The sequence below is a fragment of the Mobula birostris genome, chromosome 7 (genome assembly GCF_030028105.1).
Source record: "Mobula birostris isolate sMobBir1 chromosome 7, sMobBir1.hap1, whole genome shotgun sequence".
Classification (NCBI taxonomy): Eukaryota; Metazoa; Chordata; class Chondrichthyes; order Myliobatiformes; family Myliobatidae; genus Mobula; species Mobula birostris.
The window spans coordinates 175815920-175833131 of record NC_092376.1 but is presented as its reverse complement, the minus strand read 5'-3'; the positions used below and the strand labels follow the sequence as shown (position 1 = coordinate 175833131).

At 46.9% G+C, this 17212-nt stretch overlaps 1 protein-coding gene across 3 annotated transcripts in view; it reads left to right on the top strand.

Moving 5' to 3' along the window:
* ndst1b (N-deacetylase/N-sulfotransferase (heparan glucosaminyl) 1b) overlaps nucleotides 1–17212 on the top strand; it is a 203056-nt gene that overhangs the window by 142832 nt on the left and 43012 nt on the right. For all 3 annotated transcript variants that reach the window (XM_072264131.1, XM_072264129.1, XM_072264130.1), the window contains one exon: nucleotides 11927–12055. In XM_072264131.1, the coding sequence (XP_072120232.1) occupies nucleotides 11927–12055 (129 nt within the window). The remainder of the gene's footprint in view (nucleotides 1–11926; nucleotides 12056–17212) is intronic.

Sequence of the window (17212 nt, the reverse complement as noted above, 5' to 3'; positions counted from 1 at the left end):
CAGGAGGCTGCAGAGATTCAGCATGACATTAAAAACTTTTACAAACTTCTACAGGAGTGTAGTGTATAGTGTATTGACTGGCTATATTATGGCCTGGTAGAGAATCACCAATGCTTTTGAATGGAAAATTCTACAAAAAGGTAGTGGATTTGGCCCAGGACATCACGGGTAAAGCGCTCACCACCACTGAGCACATCCACATGAAACTTCGCCAGAGAAAAGCAGCACCCATCATCAAAACTCCTCACCACCCAGGCCATGCTCTCTTCTCGCTGCTGCCATCAGGTAGAAGATACAGGAGCCGCAGGACTCACACCACCAGGTTCAAGAGCAGTTACTACCCCTCAGCCACCAGGCTCTTAAACAAAAGAGGATAGCTACATTCATGCTGCTTCTGGTATTCTCACAATTATCTCACTTTAAGGACTCTTTATCTTGTTACTTCATGCTCTTATTTATTGCTACAGTGTCTATAAAAAGTATTCACCCCCTTGAAAGTTTTGTTGTTTTATAATATTGAATCATAGTGGACTGAATTTGCTTTTTTGACATTGATCAACAGAAAAAGATTCTTTCGTGTCAAAGTGAAAACGGATTCTACAAAGCGATCTAAATTAGTTACAAATGTAAAACACAAAGTAATTGATTGCCTAAGTATTCACCCCTTTCAGGCCAATATTTAGTAGATGCACCTTTGGCAGTAATTACAGCCTTGAGTCTGTGTGGATAGGTCTCTATCAGCTTTGCACATCTGGGCACTGAAATTTTTCCCCTTTCTTCTTTACAAAACTGTTAAAGCTCTGTCAGATTGCATGGGGATAGTGAGTGAATAGCCCTTTTCAAGTCCATCCACAAATCCTCAATTGGATTGAGGTCTGGACTCTGACTTGGCCACTCCAGACGTTGACTTTGTTGTTTTTAAGCCATTCCTGTGTAGCTTTGGCTTTATGCTTGGGGTTTTTGTCTTGCTGGAAAACAAAACGTCTCCCAAGTCATAGTTCTCTTACAGACTGCATTAGGGTTTTCCCCGTATTTTGCTGCATTCATTTTACTCTCTACCTTCACAAGCCTTCCAGAGCCTGCTGTAGTGAAGCATCCCCACAGCAGGATGCAGCCACCACCATGCTTCACGGTAGGGATGGTGTGTTTTTGATGATGTGCAGTGTTTGCTTACGCCAAACGTAGTGTTTAGTCTGATGGCCAAAAAGCTCAATTTTGGTTTGATCAGACCATAGGACATTTCTCTAGTTGACTTCAGAGTCTCCCACATGCCTTCTGGCAAACTGTAGCTGAGATTTCATGTCAGTTTTTTTCAACAGTGGCTTTCTCTTTGCCACTCTCCCATAAAGCTGCGACTGGTGAAGCACCTGGGTGACAGTTGTTGTATGTGCCATCTAGGGTTGGCAACTGTCCCGTATTAGCCAGGACATCCCATATATTGGGCTAAATTGGTTTGTCCCATAAGGGACCGCCCTTGTCCCATATTTCCCCCGCTAAGGTAGAGCGTTCCTATGAAACCGTTCGTGCCGACATGGCGTGAAGCGAAGAAGCAATTACCATTAATTTATATGGGAAAAATTTTTGAGCGATCCCAGACCCAAAAAACAACCTATCAAATCATACCAAATAACACATAAAACCTAAAATAACACTAACATATAGTAAAAGCAGGAATGATATGATAAATACACAGCCTATATAAAGTAGAAATAATGTATGTACAGAGTAATTTCGCTGAACAGAATCGCCAAAACCGATTTGTAGAAAAAAATCAGCACGTACACACATGCGCACGTCATGTGTGTGCGCACACAGGTGCCCGCGTAAGGCTTCATGGTCATGGTAGTCTTTTTCAGGGTAAACACAAGTGTCCCGTATTTGACTGCTACTTTTGTCCCTTATTTGGAAGTGAGAAATTTGGCAACCCTAGTGCAATCTCTCCCATCTCAGCCACTGAAGCTTGTAACTCTTCCAGAGTTGTCACAGGTCTCCTGGTGGCCTCCCTCACTAGTCCCCTTCTTGCACGGTCACTCAGTTTTTGAGGACGGCTGCTCTAGGCAGATTTACAGCTGTGCCATATTCTTTCCAGTTCTTGATGATTGACTTAACTGTACTCCAGGGGACGTTCAGTGGCTTGGAAATATTTTTGTATCCATCTCCTGACTTGTGCTTTTCAATAAACTTTTTGTGGAGCTGCTTGGAGTGTGCCTTTGTCTTCACGGTGTAGTTTTTGCCAGGATACTGACTCACAAACAGTTGGACCTTCCAGATACAGGTGTATTTTCACTAAAATCAATTGAAACACCTTGACTGCACACAGGTCTCTATTTAACTAATTATGTGACTTCTAAAACCAATTGGCTGCTCCAGTGATGATTTGGTGTGTTATATTGTCAATGTTTATGCAATCAATTATTTTGTGTTTTACATTTGTAATTAATTTAGATCATTTTGTAGAGATCTGTTTTCACATAGACACGAAAGAGTCTTTTTCTGTTGATCAGTGTCAAGAAAAGCCAAATTAAATCCATTGTGATTCAATGTTGTAAAACAATAAAACTTGAAAACATCGGTGGGGGAGGAGGACACATTTTATAGGCACTGCATTTATTTATATTTGCATTTGTGCTATTTGTTGTCTTCTCTGTTTACTTGATCTTTGGTTGATCCCGTTACTGTTCTATAGATTTGCTAAGTATGCCTGTAGGAAAAACAGTCTCAGGGTTGTATGTGGTGACACGTATGTACTCTGATAATAAAATTTAATTTGGCTTTGTATGCCTGCAAGAAAATAAGTTTCAAGGTTATATATAGTGACAGTGGTAGGCTGTGTTCTGTCATAACACAGACTTGTTCCAGTCACCGTTACAGAGAGGCGTGTTACACTATCTAAGGCTGGGGGCAAGTTTGAGGAATCAAAGCCTATAGGGGTAGTAGGAATCTGACGGTAACTTTTTCACCCACAGGTAGGCGAGGGAGGTACAGCAACAATATTTTTTTTAAATTAGAGATACAGCACAATAGAGCCTAACAAGGCCCTCCCACCCAATTACACCCCTGTGACCAGTTTAACTTAACAACCCGTACTACCCGTACTGGTGCCAACGTAGCGTGCCCACAACTTGCTCACCCTAGCCAGTACATCTTTGGAATGTGGGAGGAAACTGGAGCACCCGGAGGAAACCCACACGGTCACGGAGAGAACGTACAGACAGTGATGATTGAACCTGGGTCCGTGATACTGTAATAGTGTATGTTTGTTTATTTGCTTGTTTGGCATCACTTCCAGTACTCAAATGTGAAGGGGAACAAAATAATCGCTACTCCGGATCCGATGCAGCACAAAGAATATACAAAAGATAATGAGCACAACAATAAATATAAATACATAAGATAGCTTATATACTGTACATAGATCGATTATATGTCCACTGTGTTAAATGCTCACAAAAGAGATCGAGTTACAAGTTCAAGAACATGGCAGCCCCATAGGGAGCAGGGGGTGTGAAAGAGGCGACTGGTTCAGGAGTCTGACTGTAGTGGGGAAGAGGGGACTGGTTCAGGAGTCTGACTGTAGCAGGAAAGAGGCGACTGTTTCAGGGGCCTGAATGTAGCAGAGAAGAAACATACAAAACCTACGGCACAGTACAGGCCCTTCGGCCCACAATCCTGTGCCAAACATGTACTTACCTTAGAAATTACCTAGGGTTACCTATAACCCTCTATTTTTCTAAGCTCCACGTACCTATCCAGGAGTCTCTTAAAAGATCCTATTGCATCTGCCTCTACCACTGTCGCTGGCAGCCCATCCCACGCACTCACCACTCTCTGCGTAAAAAAACTTACCCCTGACATCTCCTCTGTACCTACTTCCAAGCACCTTAAAAATGTGCCCTCTCATGTTAGCCATTTCAGCCCTGGGAAAAAGCCTCTGACTATCCACACGATCAATGCCTGTCAACATCCCATACACCTCTAACAGGTCACCTCTCATCCTCCGTCGCTCCAAGGGGAAAAGGCCGAGTTCACTCAACCTAATGCATGCTCCCCAATCCAGGCAACGTCCTTGTAAAACTCCTCTGCACTCTTTCTTTGGTTTCCACATCCTTCCTGTAGTGAGGCGACCAGAACTGAGCACAGTACTCCAAGTGGGGTCTGACCAGGGTCCTATATAGCTGTAACCTTACCTCTCAGCTCTTAAACTCATTCCCATGGTTGATGAAGACCAATACACTGTATGCCTTCTTAACCACAGAGTCAACCTGTGCAGCTGCTTTGAGTGTCCTATGGACACAGACCCCAAGATCCCTCTGATCCTCCACACTGCCAAGAGTCTTACCATTAATAGTATATTCTGCCATCATATTTGACCGACCAAAATGAATCACCTCACACTTATCTGGGTTGAACTCCATCTGCCACTTCTCAGCCCAGTTTTGCATTCTATCAATGTCCTGCTGTAACCTCTGACAGCCCTCCACACTATCCACAACACCCCCAACCTTTGTGCTATCAGCAAATTTACTAACTCATCCCTCTACTTCCTCATCCAGGTCATTTATAAAAATCACAAAGATTAGGGGTCCCAGAACAGATCACTGAGGCACACCACTGGTCACCGGCCTCCATGCAGAATATGACGGTCTACAACCACTCTTTGCCTTCTGTGGGCAAGCCAGTTCTGGATCCACAAAGCAATGTCCCCTTGGATCCCATGCCTGCTTACTTTCTCAATAAGCTTCACATGAGGTACCTTATCAAATGCCTTGCTGAAATCCATATACACTACATCTATTGCTCTACCTTCATCAATGTGTTTAGTCACATCCTCAAAAAATTCAATCAGGCTCGTGAAGCATGACCTGCCCTTGACAAAGTCGTGCAGACTATTCCTAATCATATTATACCTCTCCAAATGTTCATAAATCCTGCCTCTAATGATCTTCTCCATCAACTTACCAACGACTGAAGTAAAACTCACTGGTCTATAATTTCCTGGGCTATCTCTATTCTGTTTCTTGAATAAGGGAACAACATCCCCAACTCTCCAATCTTCCGGAGCCTCTCCCGTCCTCATTGATGATGCAGAGATCATTGCCAGAGGCTCAGTAATCTCCCCCCTCGCTTCCCACAGTAGCCTGGGGGTACATCTTGTACAGCCCCAGTGACTTATCCAACTTGATGCTTTCCGAAAGCTCCAGCACATCCTCTTTCTTAATATCTACATGCTCAAGCTTTTCAGTCCGCTGTAAGTCATCCATACAATCGCCAAGATCCTTTTCTGTAGCGAATACTGAAGCAAAGTATTCATTAAATATCTCTGCTATTTCCTCCAGTTCCATACACACTTTTCCACTGTCACACTTGATAGGTCCTATTCTTTCACATTGTACCCTCTTGCTCTTCACATACTTGTGGAATGCCTTGGGGTTTTCCTTCATCCTGCCTGCCAAGGCCTTCTCATGGCCCCTTCTGGCTCTCCTAATTTCCTTCTGAAGCTCCTTCCTATTAGCCTTATAACCTTCTAGATCTCTAACATTACCTAGCTCTCTGAACCTTTCGTAAGCTTTTCTTTTCTTCTTGACTAGATTTACTACAGCCTTTGTACACCACGGTTCCTGTACCCTACCATAACTTCCCTGTCTCATTGGAACGTACCTATGCAGAACTCCACACAAATATCCCCTGAACATTTGCCATATTCCTTCCGTACCTTTCCTTGAGAATATCTGTTCCCAATTTAAGCTTCCAAGTTCCTGCCTGATAGCCTCATAATTCCCCTTACTCCAATTAAATGCTTACCTAACTTGTCTGTTCCTATTCCGCTCCAATGCTATGGTAAAAGAGATAGAATTGTGATCACTTTCTCTAAAATGCTGTCCCATTGAGAGATCTGACACCTGACCAGGTTCATTTCCCAATTGCAAATCAAGTGCAGCCTCTCCTCCTGTAGGCTTATCTACATGTTGTGTCAAGAAACCTTCCTGAACACACCTAACAAACTCCACCCCATCTAAACCCCTTGCTCTAGGGAGTTGCCAATCGATATTTGGGAAATTAAAATCTCCCATCACGACAACCCTGTTATTATTACACCTTTCCGGGATCTGTTTCCCTATCTGCTCCTCGATATCCCTGTTACTATTGGGCGGCCTATAAAAAACACCTAGTAGAGTTATTGACCCCTTCCTGTCCCTAATCTCCACCCACAGAGACTCCGTAGACAATCCCTCCATGGCGTCCACCTTTGCTGCAGCTGTGACACTATCTCTGATCAACAGTGCCACGCCCCCATCTCTTTTGCCTCCCTCCCTGTCCTTTCTGAAATATCTAAAATCCGGCACTTGAAGTAACTATTCCTGCCCCTGAGCCACCCAAGTTTCTATAATGGCCACTACATCATAGCTCCAAGTACCGATCCACACTCTAAGCTCATCCACTTTGTTCACAATACTCCTTGCGTTAAAATAGACACATCTCAAACCGTTGGTCTGAGCACGTCCCTTCTCTATCACCTGCCTATCCTCCCTCACACACTGTCTACAAGCTTTCTCTATTTGTGAGCCAGCCACCTCTTCCCCAGTCTCTTCAGTTCGGTTCCCAACCCCCCAACAATTCCAGTTTAAACTCTCCCCAGCAAACTCCCTGCCAGGATATTGGTTCCCCCTGGGATTCAAGTGCAACCCGTCTTTTTTGTACAGGTCACACCTGCCCCAAAAGACGTCCCAATGATCCAGAAATCTGAATCCCTGCCTCCTGCTCCAACCCCTCAGCCACGCATTTATCCTCCGCCTCATTCTATTCCTATACTCACTGTCGCGTGGCACAGGCAGTAATCCCGAGATGACTACCTTTGAGGTCCTGCTTCTCAACTTCCTTCCTAACTCCCTAAAGTCTTTTTTCAGGACCTCTTCCCTTTTCCTACCTGTGTCATTGGTACCAATATGTACCACGGCCTCTGGCTGTTCTCCCTCCCACTGCAGGATATCGTGGACGCGATCAGAAACATCCTGGACCCTGGCACCTTGGAAGCAAACTACCACCTGTATTTCTTTCCTGCGTCCACAGAATCGCCTGTCTGACCACCTAACTATCGAGTCCCCTATCACTGCTGCTATCCTCTTCCTTTCCCTACCCTTCTGAGCCACAGGTCCAGACTCTGTGCCAGAGACACGGCCACTGTCGCTTCCCCCAGGTAGGCTGTCCCCCCCAACAGTACTCAAACAGGAGTACTTATTGTTCAGGGGTACAGCCACAGGGGTACTCTCTAGTACCTGACTCTTCCCCTTCCCCCTCCTGACTGTTACCCACTTGTCTGTCTCCCATGGCCTCGGTGTGACCACCTGCCTGTAACTCCTTTCTATCACCTCCCTGACCAGATGAAGGTCATTGAGCTGCATCTCCAGTTCCCTAACGCAGTCCCTTAGGAGCTGCAGCTCGACACACCGGGTGCAGATATGGCCGTCCGGGAGGCTGGGAGACTCCAGGACCTCCCACATCTGACACCGAGCACAGAACACTGGCCTCACACACATACTTCCTTTCCGCAAAGTGGTGACAGAGGATTCGTTAGTCAGGGGAATGGACAGGAGTCTCTGCGGGCAAGAACAACATTCCCAGATGGTATGTTGCCTCCCAGGTGCCAGGGTCTGGGACATCTCGGATCAAGTCCTCCGCATTCTCAAGTGGAAAGGTGAACAGCCAGAGGTTGTGGTTCATGTAGGTACCAATGACATGGGTAGGACGAGTGACGAGATTTTGCACAGGGAGTTAGGCGCTAAGTTTAAGGGCAGGATGTCCACCGATGTGATCGCAGGATTGCTACACGTACCATGCGCTAGTGAGGCCAGAACTAGGAAGGTAATACAGTTTAAATCATGGCTAAGGAGTTAATGTAGGAGGGAGGGCATAAGGGTTTTGGATCATTGGGCTCTCTTCCAGGGAAGGTGGGACCTGTACGGAAGGGACGGTTTGCACCTGAACTGGAGGGGGACTAATATCCTAGCAGGAAGGTTTGTTAACGCTGCACGGTGAGGTTTAAACTAGAGTTGCAGGGGGATGGGAACCAGAGTGCCAGAGCAGTTGGTGGAGAGCTTGTGGAGGCAGATGTTGGTAAGGCCTGAGACAAAGTCAGGAATGGAAAGGTTGGGCATGGTGCAGCTAGTGTCCTGAGCTGCCTGTATTCCAATGGAAAAAGTATCGTAGGAAAGGTGGATGAGCTCAGGGCACGGATCAACACCTGCTCTAGTGATATTGTAGCCATTAGTGAGACTTGCTTGCAGAAGGGACAGGACTGGCAGCTCAGTATTCCAGGGGTCCGTTGTTTCAGTCAAAACAAAGTGGAGGGATTAAAGGTTGGATTTACTGGTCAGGGAAAATGTCACAGGAGTGCTCCGTCAGGACAGACTGGAGGACTCTTCTAGTGAGGCGTAATGGATGGAACTGAGAAATAAGAAAGGTATGTCCACTTAAATGAGGCTCTATTACAGACCACCCAACAGTCCTAGCAATTTAGAGGAACAAATTAGTAAAGAGATCGCAGACTGTTGCAAGAAACATAAGTTTGTTATAGTAGGTGATTTTAACTTTTCACATATTGGCTGGGACTACCATATTGTAAAAGGACTAGATGGGATAGAGTTTGTCAAAGTGTTCAGGAAAGTTTCCTTCGTCAGTTTGCAGAAGTCCCAATGAGAGAGCGTGCGATATTGGATCTGCTATTAGGGAATGAGACAGGGCAGGTGACAGAAGTTTGTGTAGGGGAACACTTTGCATCCAGCCACAGCGATGCCATTAGTTTCAAAGTAAGTATGCAAAAAGATAGGTCTGGTCAGCAGGTTCAAATTCTACATTGGAGAAATTTTGATGGTATCAGAAATAATCTGGCAAGTGTGGGTTGGGACGAGCTGTTTTCTGGCAAAGGTGTACTTGGTAAGTGGGAGGCCTTCAAATGCAAAATTTTGAAATTGCAAAACTTGTATGTGCCTGTCAGGATAAAAGATAAAGATAACAAGTGTAGGCAACCTTGTTTTTAAGAGATATCAAGTTCCTGGTTACGAGAAATAAGCAAGTACTGGCAGGTAGGATCAAATGAGGTGTTTGTGGAGTAAAAGGAATGCAAGAGAACACTTAAAAAGGAAATCAGGAGGGTTAAAAAAGGCATGAAGTTGCTCTAGCGGACAAGGTGAAGGAGAATCTTAAGGGACCCAACGGGTATGTTAAGAGCAAAAGGTTTGCAAGGGACAAAATGGGTCCTCTGGAAGATCAGAATGGTAATCCATGTGTGGAGCCAAAAGTTAAAAATACACTTGGACTAAGATGTTAACTGTCCTGTGCTATCACCAGTGGGATCATCAGTTGATCTGCCACCTGTCTTCAGGAGTTTCAGCCCGCTTATGATCAAGACTCCCTCGAGGTGGTGGGCCAGCAGTGCTAAAGCACCACCTCCCACTGGTGAGCTTAAAAACTTGGCATCTGCCTCCATCAGAGTTGTTGGTCACTTCCATCCAACAGATGTCCGCTCTTCAGGTGTCTATGCAACTACTGAAGGGTTTGCAAAAGATGTATACGCTGTCTGACTACCTGCCCCTCTGGACATACTTGGTCCACACCCATGCTGATCCTTTCTCTGCTGCCTCAGCTACAGCCCTGCTGGTTGACTTGATCTCTCTTCTAGTGAAGCCAAAGTCATGCAGCCACTTCTGGAAAGTGAATGCAATAAACCCACGGCAGCTACTTCAAATGGATAGCATGAGACCTTCCACCCTCTGTCTCTGCACTCTGATCTTAATTCTGCATACTTGGTTAACTTGCGCTCATGGGCTTCATCGATGTTGTCTTCCCAGGTGACTGTGAGTTCACCAATAACCGCTTCTCTACTGGTGTCAGACCATACGATTATATCTGGACGCAATGTGGTGAAAGCTATTTGCTCCGGGAAACTGCCTTTCCCGTCCAGGTCGGCCTTGACACACCAATCATTGGCTGAAGAAAGTATGCTCGATCGTGAGCCTGTGCTGTACACCCTTGACTTGGAGCCCTCTTTCACAAACAATATGCGATGTTCTGTGCAGCATGGGGCATGAGATAAGTTGTGCTGCAGTACTCTCTGCTCAGCCGCTTCTGTCACAATTTTGAGAACGTTGTTATGTCTCCAAGTGTACAATGCACTGGAAAGATTGACTCTGCATGCACTCAAAAAACAAAGGGGGAGATATTCAGGATTTTTTTTGCATCCGTATTTTGTCAGGAGATGTACAAAGAGTCTATAGAAGTGAGGCAAAGCGACATCAATTTCATGGACTCTATACAGATGACAGAGGAGGAGGTGTTTGCTACCCTGAGGCAAATCAGGGTGGATAAATCCCCAGGGCCTGACAAGGTGTTCCCTCAGACCATACGGGAGGCAAGTGCAGGATTTGCCAGAGCCATCAGAGAGATAATGGCCTGGTCCATGTTGTACCCAAATAAACTAAAAATAAAATAGGAACCTAACAACCTTTGCTGTACATATACCCAGTGACTTGGTCACCACAACTGTCTGTGGTAATGGCTTCCACAGATTGAACACCCCCTGGCTAAAGAAATTCCATCTTATCTCCATTCTAAATAGGCATCCCTCTATCCTGAGGCTGTGCCCTCTGATCTTCGACTCCACCGCAACAGGAAACAGCCACTCTATGTATTTAAAACTGAGGTGTAGAAACGTATATCTTTGCTGTGTATGCCCTGGTTAAGCGATTGTGAGTGTGTCCCCTGTTCCCAGGGTCAGCATATTTAAGGCAAGGAGGGAAAGGTCAAAGGAGATGAGGGAAACAAGTTTGATACATGTAGAAAATGGCTGTTAGCTGGAACATGGGGAGGAAAAGGGAAGGGGTGACAGGGCCACTAAAATGGGGAATAGAAAGACATACAGGTTTCCCCCGGGTGCTCCAGACGTACGAGTCAACACCCCCGGGTGTTCCAGATACCCACATTGCAGATGTACGAGTTCCTCCCCCACCGCCGGGGAATCCAGACCCCCACATTCCACATGTACGAGCTCCCCCCCCGCCCCGGGAATCCAGATCCCCACATTCCAGACGTACGAGTCCCCCCCCAAGGGAATCCAGACCCCCATATTCCAGACGTACGAGTGTCCCCCCCCCCCCCCGGGGAATCCAGATCCCCATATTGCGGACGTACGAGTCCCCCCCCCCCGGGAATCCAGACCCCCATATTCCAGACGTATGAGTCCCCCCCCACCCCCAGGGAATCCAGGCCCCCATATTCCAGACATACGAGTCCCCCCCCCCAGGGAATCCAGATCCCCATATTGCAGACGTATGAGTCCCCCCCCCCCCGGGAATCCAGATCCCCACATTCCAGGCGTACGAGTTAATGTTTAATTTTATTTGGAGTTACTGGGTGAAACAAGTCCTTCTGGCCTGACGATCTGTCCCGCCCAGCATCCTGGCAGTTTAACCCTGGCCTCATCACAGGACAATTTACAATGACCAGTTAACCCCTGACCAGGTTGACTGTGGATAGTGGGAGGAAACCCATGCGATCCCTGGAAGGATATACAAACTCCTTGTGGACAGTGTCTTTGGACTGTGGGACGCGACCGGAGCACCGGGAAGAAACCCGCGTGCTCACGGGAAGGAATGTGTAAGTTTGCTTACAGAGGACGCCGGATTCGAACTCTGAACTCTGACGCCCTGTGCTGTCAGAGCATTGTGGGGTGAGGAGGTTCATGGCTGTCATTGGGTGGCTGAGCTGGAAGTGCCTGTTTCTGTGCTGTATCTCTAAATAAATAAATGAGAGAGATTTCCGGAAGTTGGAGAAATCGGTGTTTATGACATCAAGTTGCAGGCCACCCAGAGGTATATGAGGGAGCTCTTCGAAGATGCCATCATTTCTCAGTTTCTTTTCCCCTCGTGCACAGGTTCTCCCTCGTCAGACATGCGGCCTTTTCACGCACACCATATTCTACAACGAATACCCCGGAGGACCCCGGGAGCTGGACAAGATCATTAATGGGGGAGAGCTGTTCCTCACCGTCCTGCTGAACCCTGTGAGTATCTGATCCACGATGTCGTGTCCGCTCTGCTGGCAGCAAAGAGACTCAGAGTAGGAGCAGCTAGTGCAACTGGAATTGGTTTACGATTGTCACGTGTACCGAGATACAGTGAAAAACTTTAGCCTTCCCTGCCATGCAGACAGATCATTTAAAACCTTCAACAGACTGAGATGGTACAGTGGACAAGGCATAAGAGATTGGATTGGATGGGAGGGTATGGAGGGCTGTGGTCCGAGTTCAGGCCGATGGGACTGGGCAGTTCTGCGTGGACTAGATAGGCTATTTCTGTGCTGTGCTTCTCCTTGACTCTATTTCTCCATAACATGGTGTTGTAGATACAGAGATACCGAGATAGAGTGAAAAGCTTGTCTTGCACGCTGTTCATACAGGTCGGATCATTACACAGTTCATTGAGGTAGAACCAGGTAAAACAATAACAGAATGCAGAATAAAGTGTCACAGTTACAGAGAGAGTGCAGTGCAGGCAGACAATAAGGTGCAAGGTCATAACGAGGTAGATTGTGAGGTCAGGGATCCATCTTATTATAATAGGGGTCTGTTCAATAGATAGATAACAGTGGGGTAGAAGCTGTCCTTGATCCTGGTGGGACGTGCTTTCAGGCTTTTGTATCTTCTGCCTGATTATGCTGGTTGGTTTACTGAGGCCGTGAGAAGTTTAAAAGGGGAGGCTTGTTCCTGTGATGTCCATAGAACAGGTCCATAGTACAAGAGTCTGATAAACACAAGAGATTCTGCAGATGCGGGAAAGAGTCTGATGACAATGGGGTAGAAGCTGTCCTTGAGCCTGGTTGGACGAGCTTTCAGGCTTTTGTATCTTCTGCCCGATGGGGGGGGGGAAGAGAGAATATCTGGGTTGGGTGGGGTCTTTGATTATGCTGGCTGCTTTACTGAGACAATGAGAAGTGTAGACAGAGTGCATGGTTTCTGTGACGTGGCTTTTAGTGCATAGATTATAAAGCTGATATCGCAGAGTGACCACAGGATATAAGCAGGACCCTTTCACTCATTGCCCTTTAAGGCACTAGGCTTCACACTCGCTGCTGGACTGAACATCCCGTCAGCAGGAGTGCCAGTTCTGTGGGGAATTGCCTCGTTGATGTGAGAGATGAGAAGAGATTGGTTAGACTGGCTCAATCTGACAGGAAGTGACACCACCTCTACCAGCTAGAAGGTGGATCTATAGACATGCACCCCAAGATCCTTCTGTCCCATCACCCTGGAACAATCTTGCCATTAGCCCTCTGCTCTGCCTTCAATTTTGAACCATTTCAGACTTTTCTGGATTGAACTGCATCTGCCTCTTCTCAGCCCAGCTCTACGTCCTGTCAATGTCTTGTTGCAACCTACAATTGCCTTCTTGCATTAGTCTCCATCGGTTGGGGGTCAACCATGGATGTGGCTTCCCAACTGTCTCCGTGACATGCAAGCCAGAGCAGTACAACATGGAGAGCAAGCTGTTGCCCGTGCAAAAGGCTCCCCCTCTCCACGCAGTTGATGAATCCAAAGGAATGGCAGAGACCGATACAGTTTGGCATCAGCAGCATCACAGGAGTTGTCAGTCAGCGTTGAACTCAATGTAGGACTGCACTAGGGACTCCAGTTCTGGATTTTTCCCTCTGGGTTTACTCCTGAAGCTTTCCCCATGAGTCGGTATAACTGCAAGGCTGCAGAGGTTTGAGATCAGATTTTTCCTTTTCCTAGATGAGCTGCCAACCACGGCTGATGAGCCCCATCTGCCTGAAGCGACTGGTTTTAAGGCACCAGTAACCTGTCTTTGCCCCTTCTCCTGTCAGTAGAAATAGTTCCGTTGGGCTTAGTAGCTAATCCACACGTGAAGGCCGGGAGCTGGACTTGGTTGTCAGAGGCTATTTAAGATGCATGCTATTGGGAGAGTTTAATAGGCAGTGGGAGCTTATCCTCATTACCACCCCCAGCTATGACAACCGTAAGGAACCAATAACCTTCTACACACTATCCATAACTCCACCAACCTTTGTGTCACCTGCACACTTACTGATCCTCCCTTCCACTTCCTCATCCGTCATTTATAAAGATCACAAAGTGCAAGGCTCCCAGAACAGATCCTTGTGGAAGTTTGAAAAGGTTAAAGGTTATTAAAAATTAGTTTTATTTGTCACATGTACATCGAAGCATGCAGTGAAATGCATCATTTGTATCAACGACCAACGCTGTCTGTGGATATGCTGGGGGCAGCCCACAAGTTTCACCACACTTCTGGTGCCAACACTGCAAGCCCACAACTACCGGAGCGCCTTTGGAACGCTGCAGGGGAGACCAGAGCAAGGGGAGAAAGTGCAAACTCCTTACAGACAGCGTCAGGAATTGACCGTTGTTCACTAGTGCCCGTAGCTTGTTCCATTAGATCCTTTGCTACTTTACCACAGTCCAGTAAAGGACATAGAAAACATCAGCAAAAATTACAAAAATAAGTAGGTAAGTAAGGAGATCGAAAGAGGAATAGTGAGGTGATGTTCATGGACTGTTCAAGAATCTTATAGTGGAGAGGAAGAAGTTGTTGAGTGTTTGTTCTCGGGCTCCTGCACCTCCTCCCTGATGGGGCAATGAGAAGAGGTCATGTCCCTGATGGTGAAGACCCTTAATGATGGGGATGCCACCTTCCTGAGTCCCCACCTCTTGAAGATGTGCTTGATGTCGACATTTCGTGTTAAGGATTCTCTGATCTTTCCAATGAAAGAGAGATGTGCCCTGTAGACGAGGTAATTTTTCATGGTTGAGGCCTTGAAACATCAGCTTGTATCAATTCCCTGTGATGGGAGTCATGTGGTTTGTAATCTGCTCAACTCTGCCTCGGGCTGTATGAGGGTCGATAAGTCCTGCAACACCTGTCTCCCGCAATGATTGAATGAGGCGAATCCCAAAATCTTTCAACATCCCGAGCTGAGCTCGTTTCTCAACTGCCTGTGGCACTCTGTCGTTCAAGCAAGAGAGTGTGTGTGTGTTTGTATGTCTCTGTGTGTGTGTGAGTGTGTGTGTGTGTGTGTGAAAGAGAGTGTGTCCGCATGTGCATGTGTGTGAGGGTGTGATTTTGTGTGGGTTGTGTGTTTGAGTTTGTGTGTCCGAGTGTGTGTGAGTTTGTGTGTGAAAGTATCTGTGTGTGTGTCTGTGCGTGTGTGAGCATTGTGTGTGTGTGTGCATGTCTGAGCGTGTCTGTGTGCATCTGTGTGTGTGTGCGCGCGTCTGTGTGTGTGTGTCTGAGTGTGTGTGTGTGTGCGTCTGTGTGTACGTGTGTGTGTCTGAGTGTGTGTGTGTGTATGTCTGAGTGTGTGTGTGTGTATGTCTGAGTGTGTGTGTGTGAGAGAGAGTGTGTGTGTGTGTGTCTCTGTGTGTGTGAGAGAGAGACTCTGTGTGTGAGTGTGTCTCTGCTGTCTGTGTGTGAGTGTGTCTCTGGGTGTGAGAGAGAGTCTGTGTGTGTGATTGTGTCTCTGTGTGTGTGTGAGTGTGTCTCTGTCTGTGTGTGAGTGTGTCTCTGTGTGTGAGAGAGAGTCTGTGTGTGTGAGTGTGTCTCTGTCTGTGTGTGAGTGTGTCTCTGTGTGTGAGAGAGAGAGTCTGTGTGTGTGAGTGTGTCTGTGTGTGTGTGAGTGTGTCTCTGTCTGTGTGTGTGTCTCTGTGTGTGTGAGTGTGTCTCTGTGTGAGTGTGTCTCTGTCTGTGTGTGAGTGTGTCTCTGTGTGTGAGAGAGAGTCTGTGTGTGTGAGTGTGTCTCTGTCTGTGTGTGAGTGTGTCTCTGTGTGAGAGAGAGAGTCTGTGTGTGTGAGTGTGTCTGTCTGTGTGTGAGTGTGTCTCTGTGTGTGTGAGTGTGTCTCTGTCTGTGTGAGTGTGTCTCTGTGTGAGTGTGTCTCTGTGTGAGTGTGTCTCTGTGTGTGAGTGTGTCTCTGTCTGTGTGTGTGAGTGTGTCTCTGTCTGTGTGTGAGAGCCTTTGACGGGACTACAAACCGCTGTTACCTGGAGGTTTTACAGACACTGAACTTCACCCCTCGTATGTAACAATGCGACAGCTGTAGTGGGGAGGTCAGTGCCCTGGATTGAATGCCAACTGTGGTGTTGACGTGACAACCACGATAAGGCTAATTTGCCGACGACACAAAAGTTATTGTCAGAATCTCAGGCGGTGATATGGAGTCAGGTGCACGGGAGTAAGGTAGAGGTGCAGTGCAGTACATACAGATACTAGATATTCATTATTGAATTGAATAGTAAGTCTTATATCTTGCAAAATTCTGCTGCTGCAAAACAGCAAGTTGTTCTGCATGTCAGTGGAATTAAACCCGATTAGTGGCATTTCGACAGCAACCTTGCACTTAATGTCAGTAAGACCAAGGAATTGATTGTGGACTTCAGGAGGGTTAAGTTGAGGGACCAGACACCAGTCCTCATCAAGGAGTCAGCAGTTTCTAGTTCCTGGGTGTCAACATCTCTGAGTATCTATCCTGGGCCCGACATATTGATACAATTACCAAGAAGGCACAGCAGTGGCTATATTTCATTAGCAGTTTGGTATGTCAGCAAAGACTCTCAGATTCCTACAGATGTACAATTGAGAGCATTCTAACCGGTTATGTCACCGTCACCTCCCTCTGGCGCTTCTCCCCCTTCCCCTTCTTCCATGGCCTTCTCTCCTCTCCTTCTCCAGCCCTTTATCTCGTTCACGAATCAACTACCCAGCTCTTTACCTCATTCCTCCCCCTCTCCCAGTCTCACCTATCACCCGCCACTTTGTACTTCTTCCTCCCCTCCCTCCTTCCCAACTTCTTTCTTTGACTTCTCTGCTTCCTTTCCGGCCTGCTGAAGGGTCTTAGCCTGAAATGTCGACTGCTCACTCTTTCCCATAGATGCTGCCTGGCCTGCTGAGTTCCTCCAGCTATTTTTTCAGTATTGTTTTGAAATTACACGCATCTATAGATTTTCTCATCGTCGTATCACGGCCGGGTACGGAGGGGCCACTGCACAGAATCAGAAAAAGCTGCAGAAAGTTGTAAACTCAGCCAGCTCCAGCATGGACACTGGCCTCCCCAACATCGAGGACATCTTCGAAAGGTGATGCCTCAAAAAGGCAGCATCAATCACCAAGGACCCCATCACCCAGGACATGC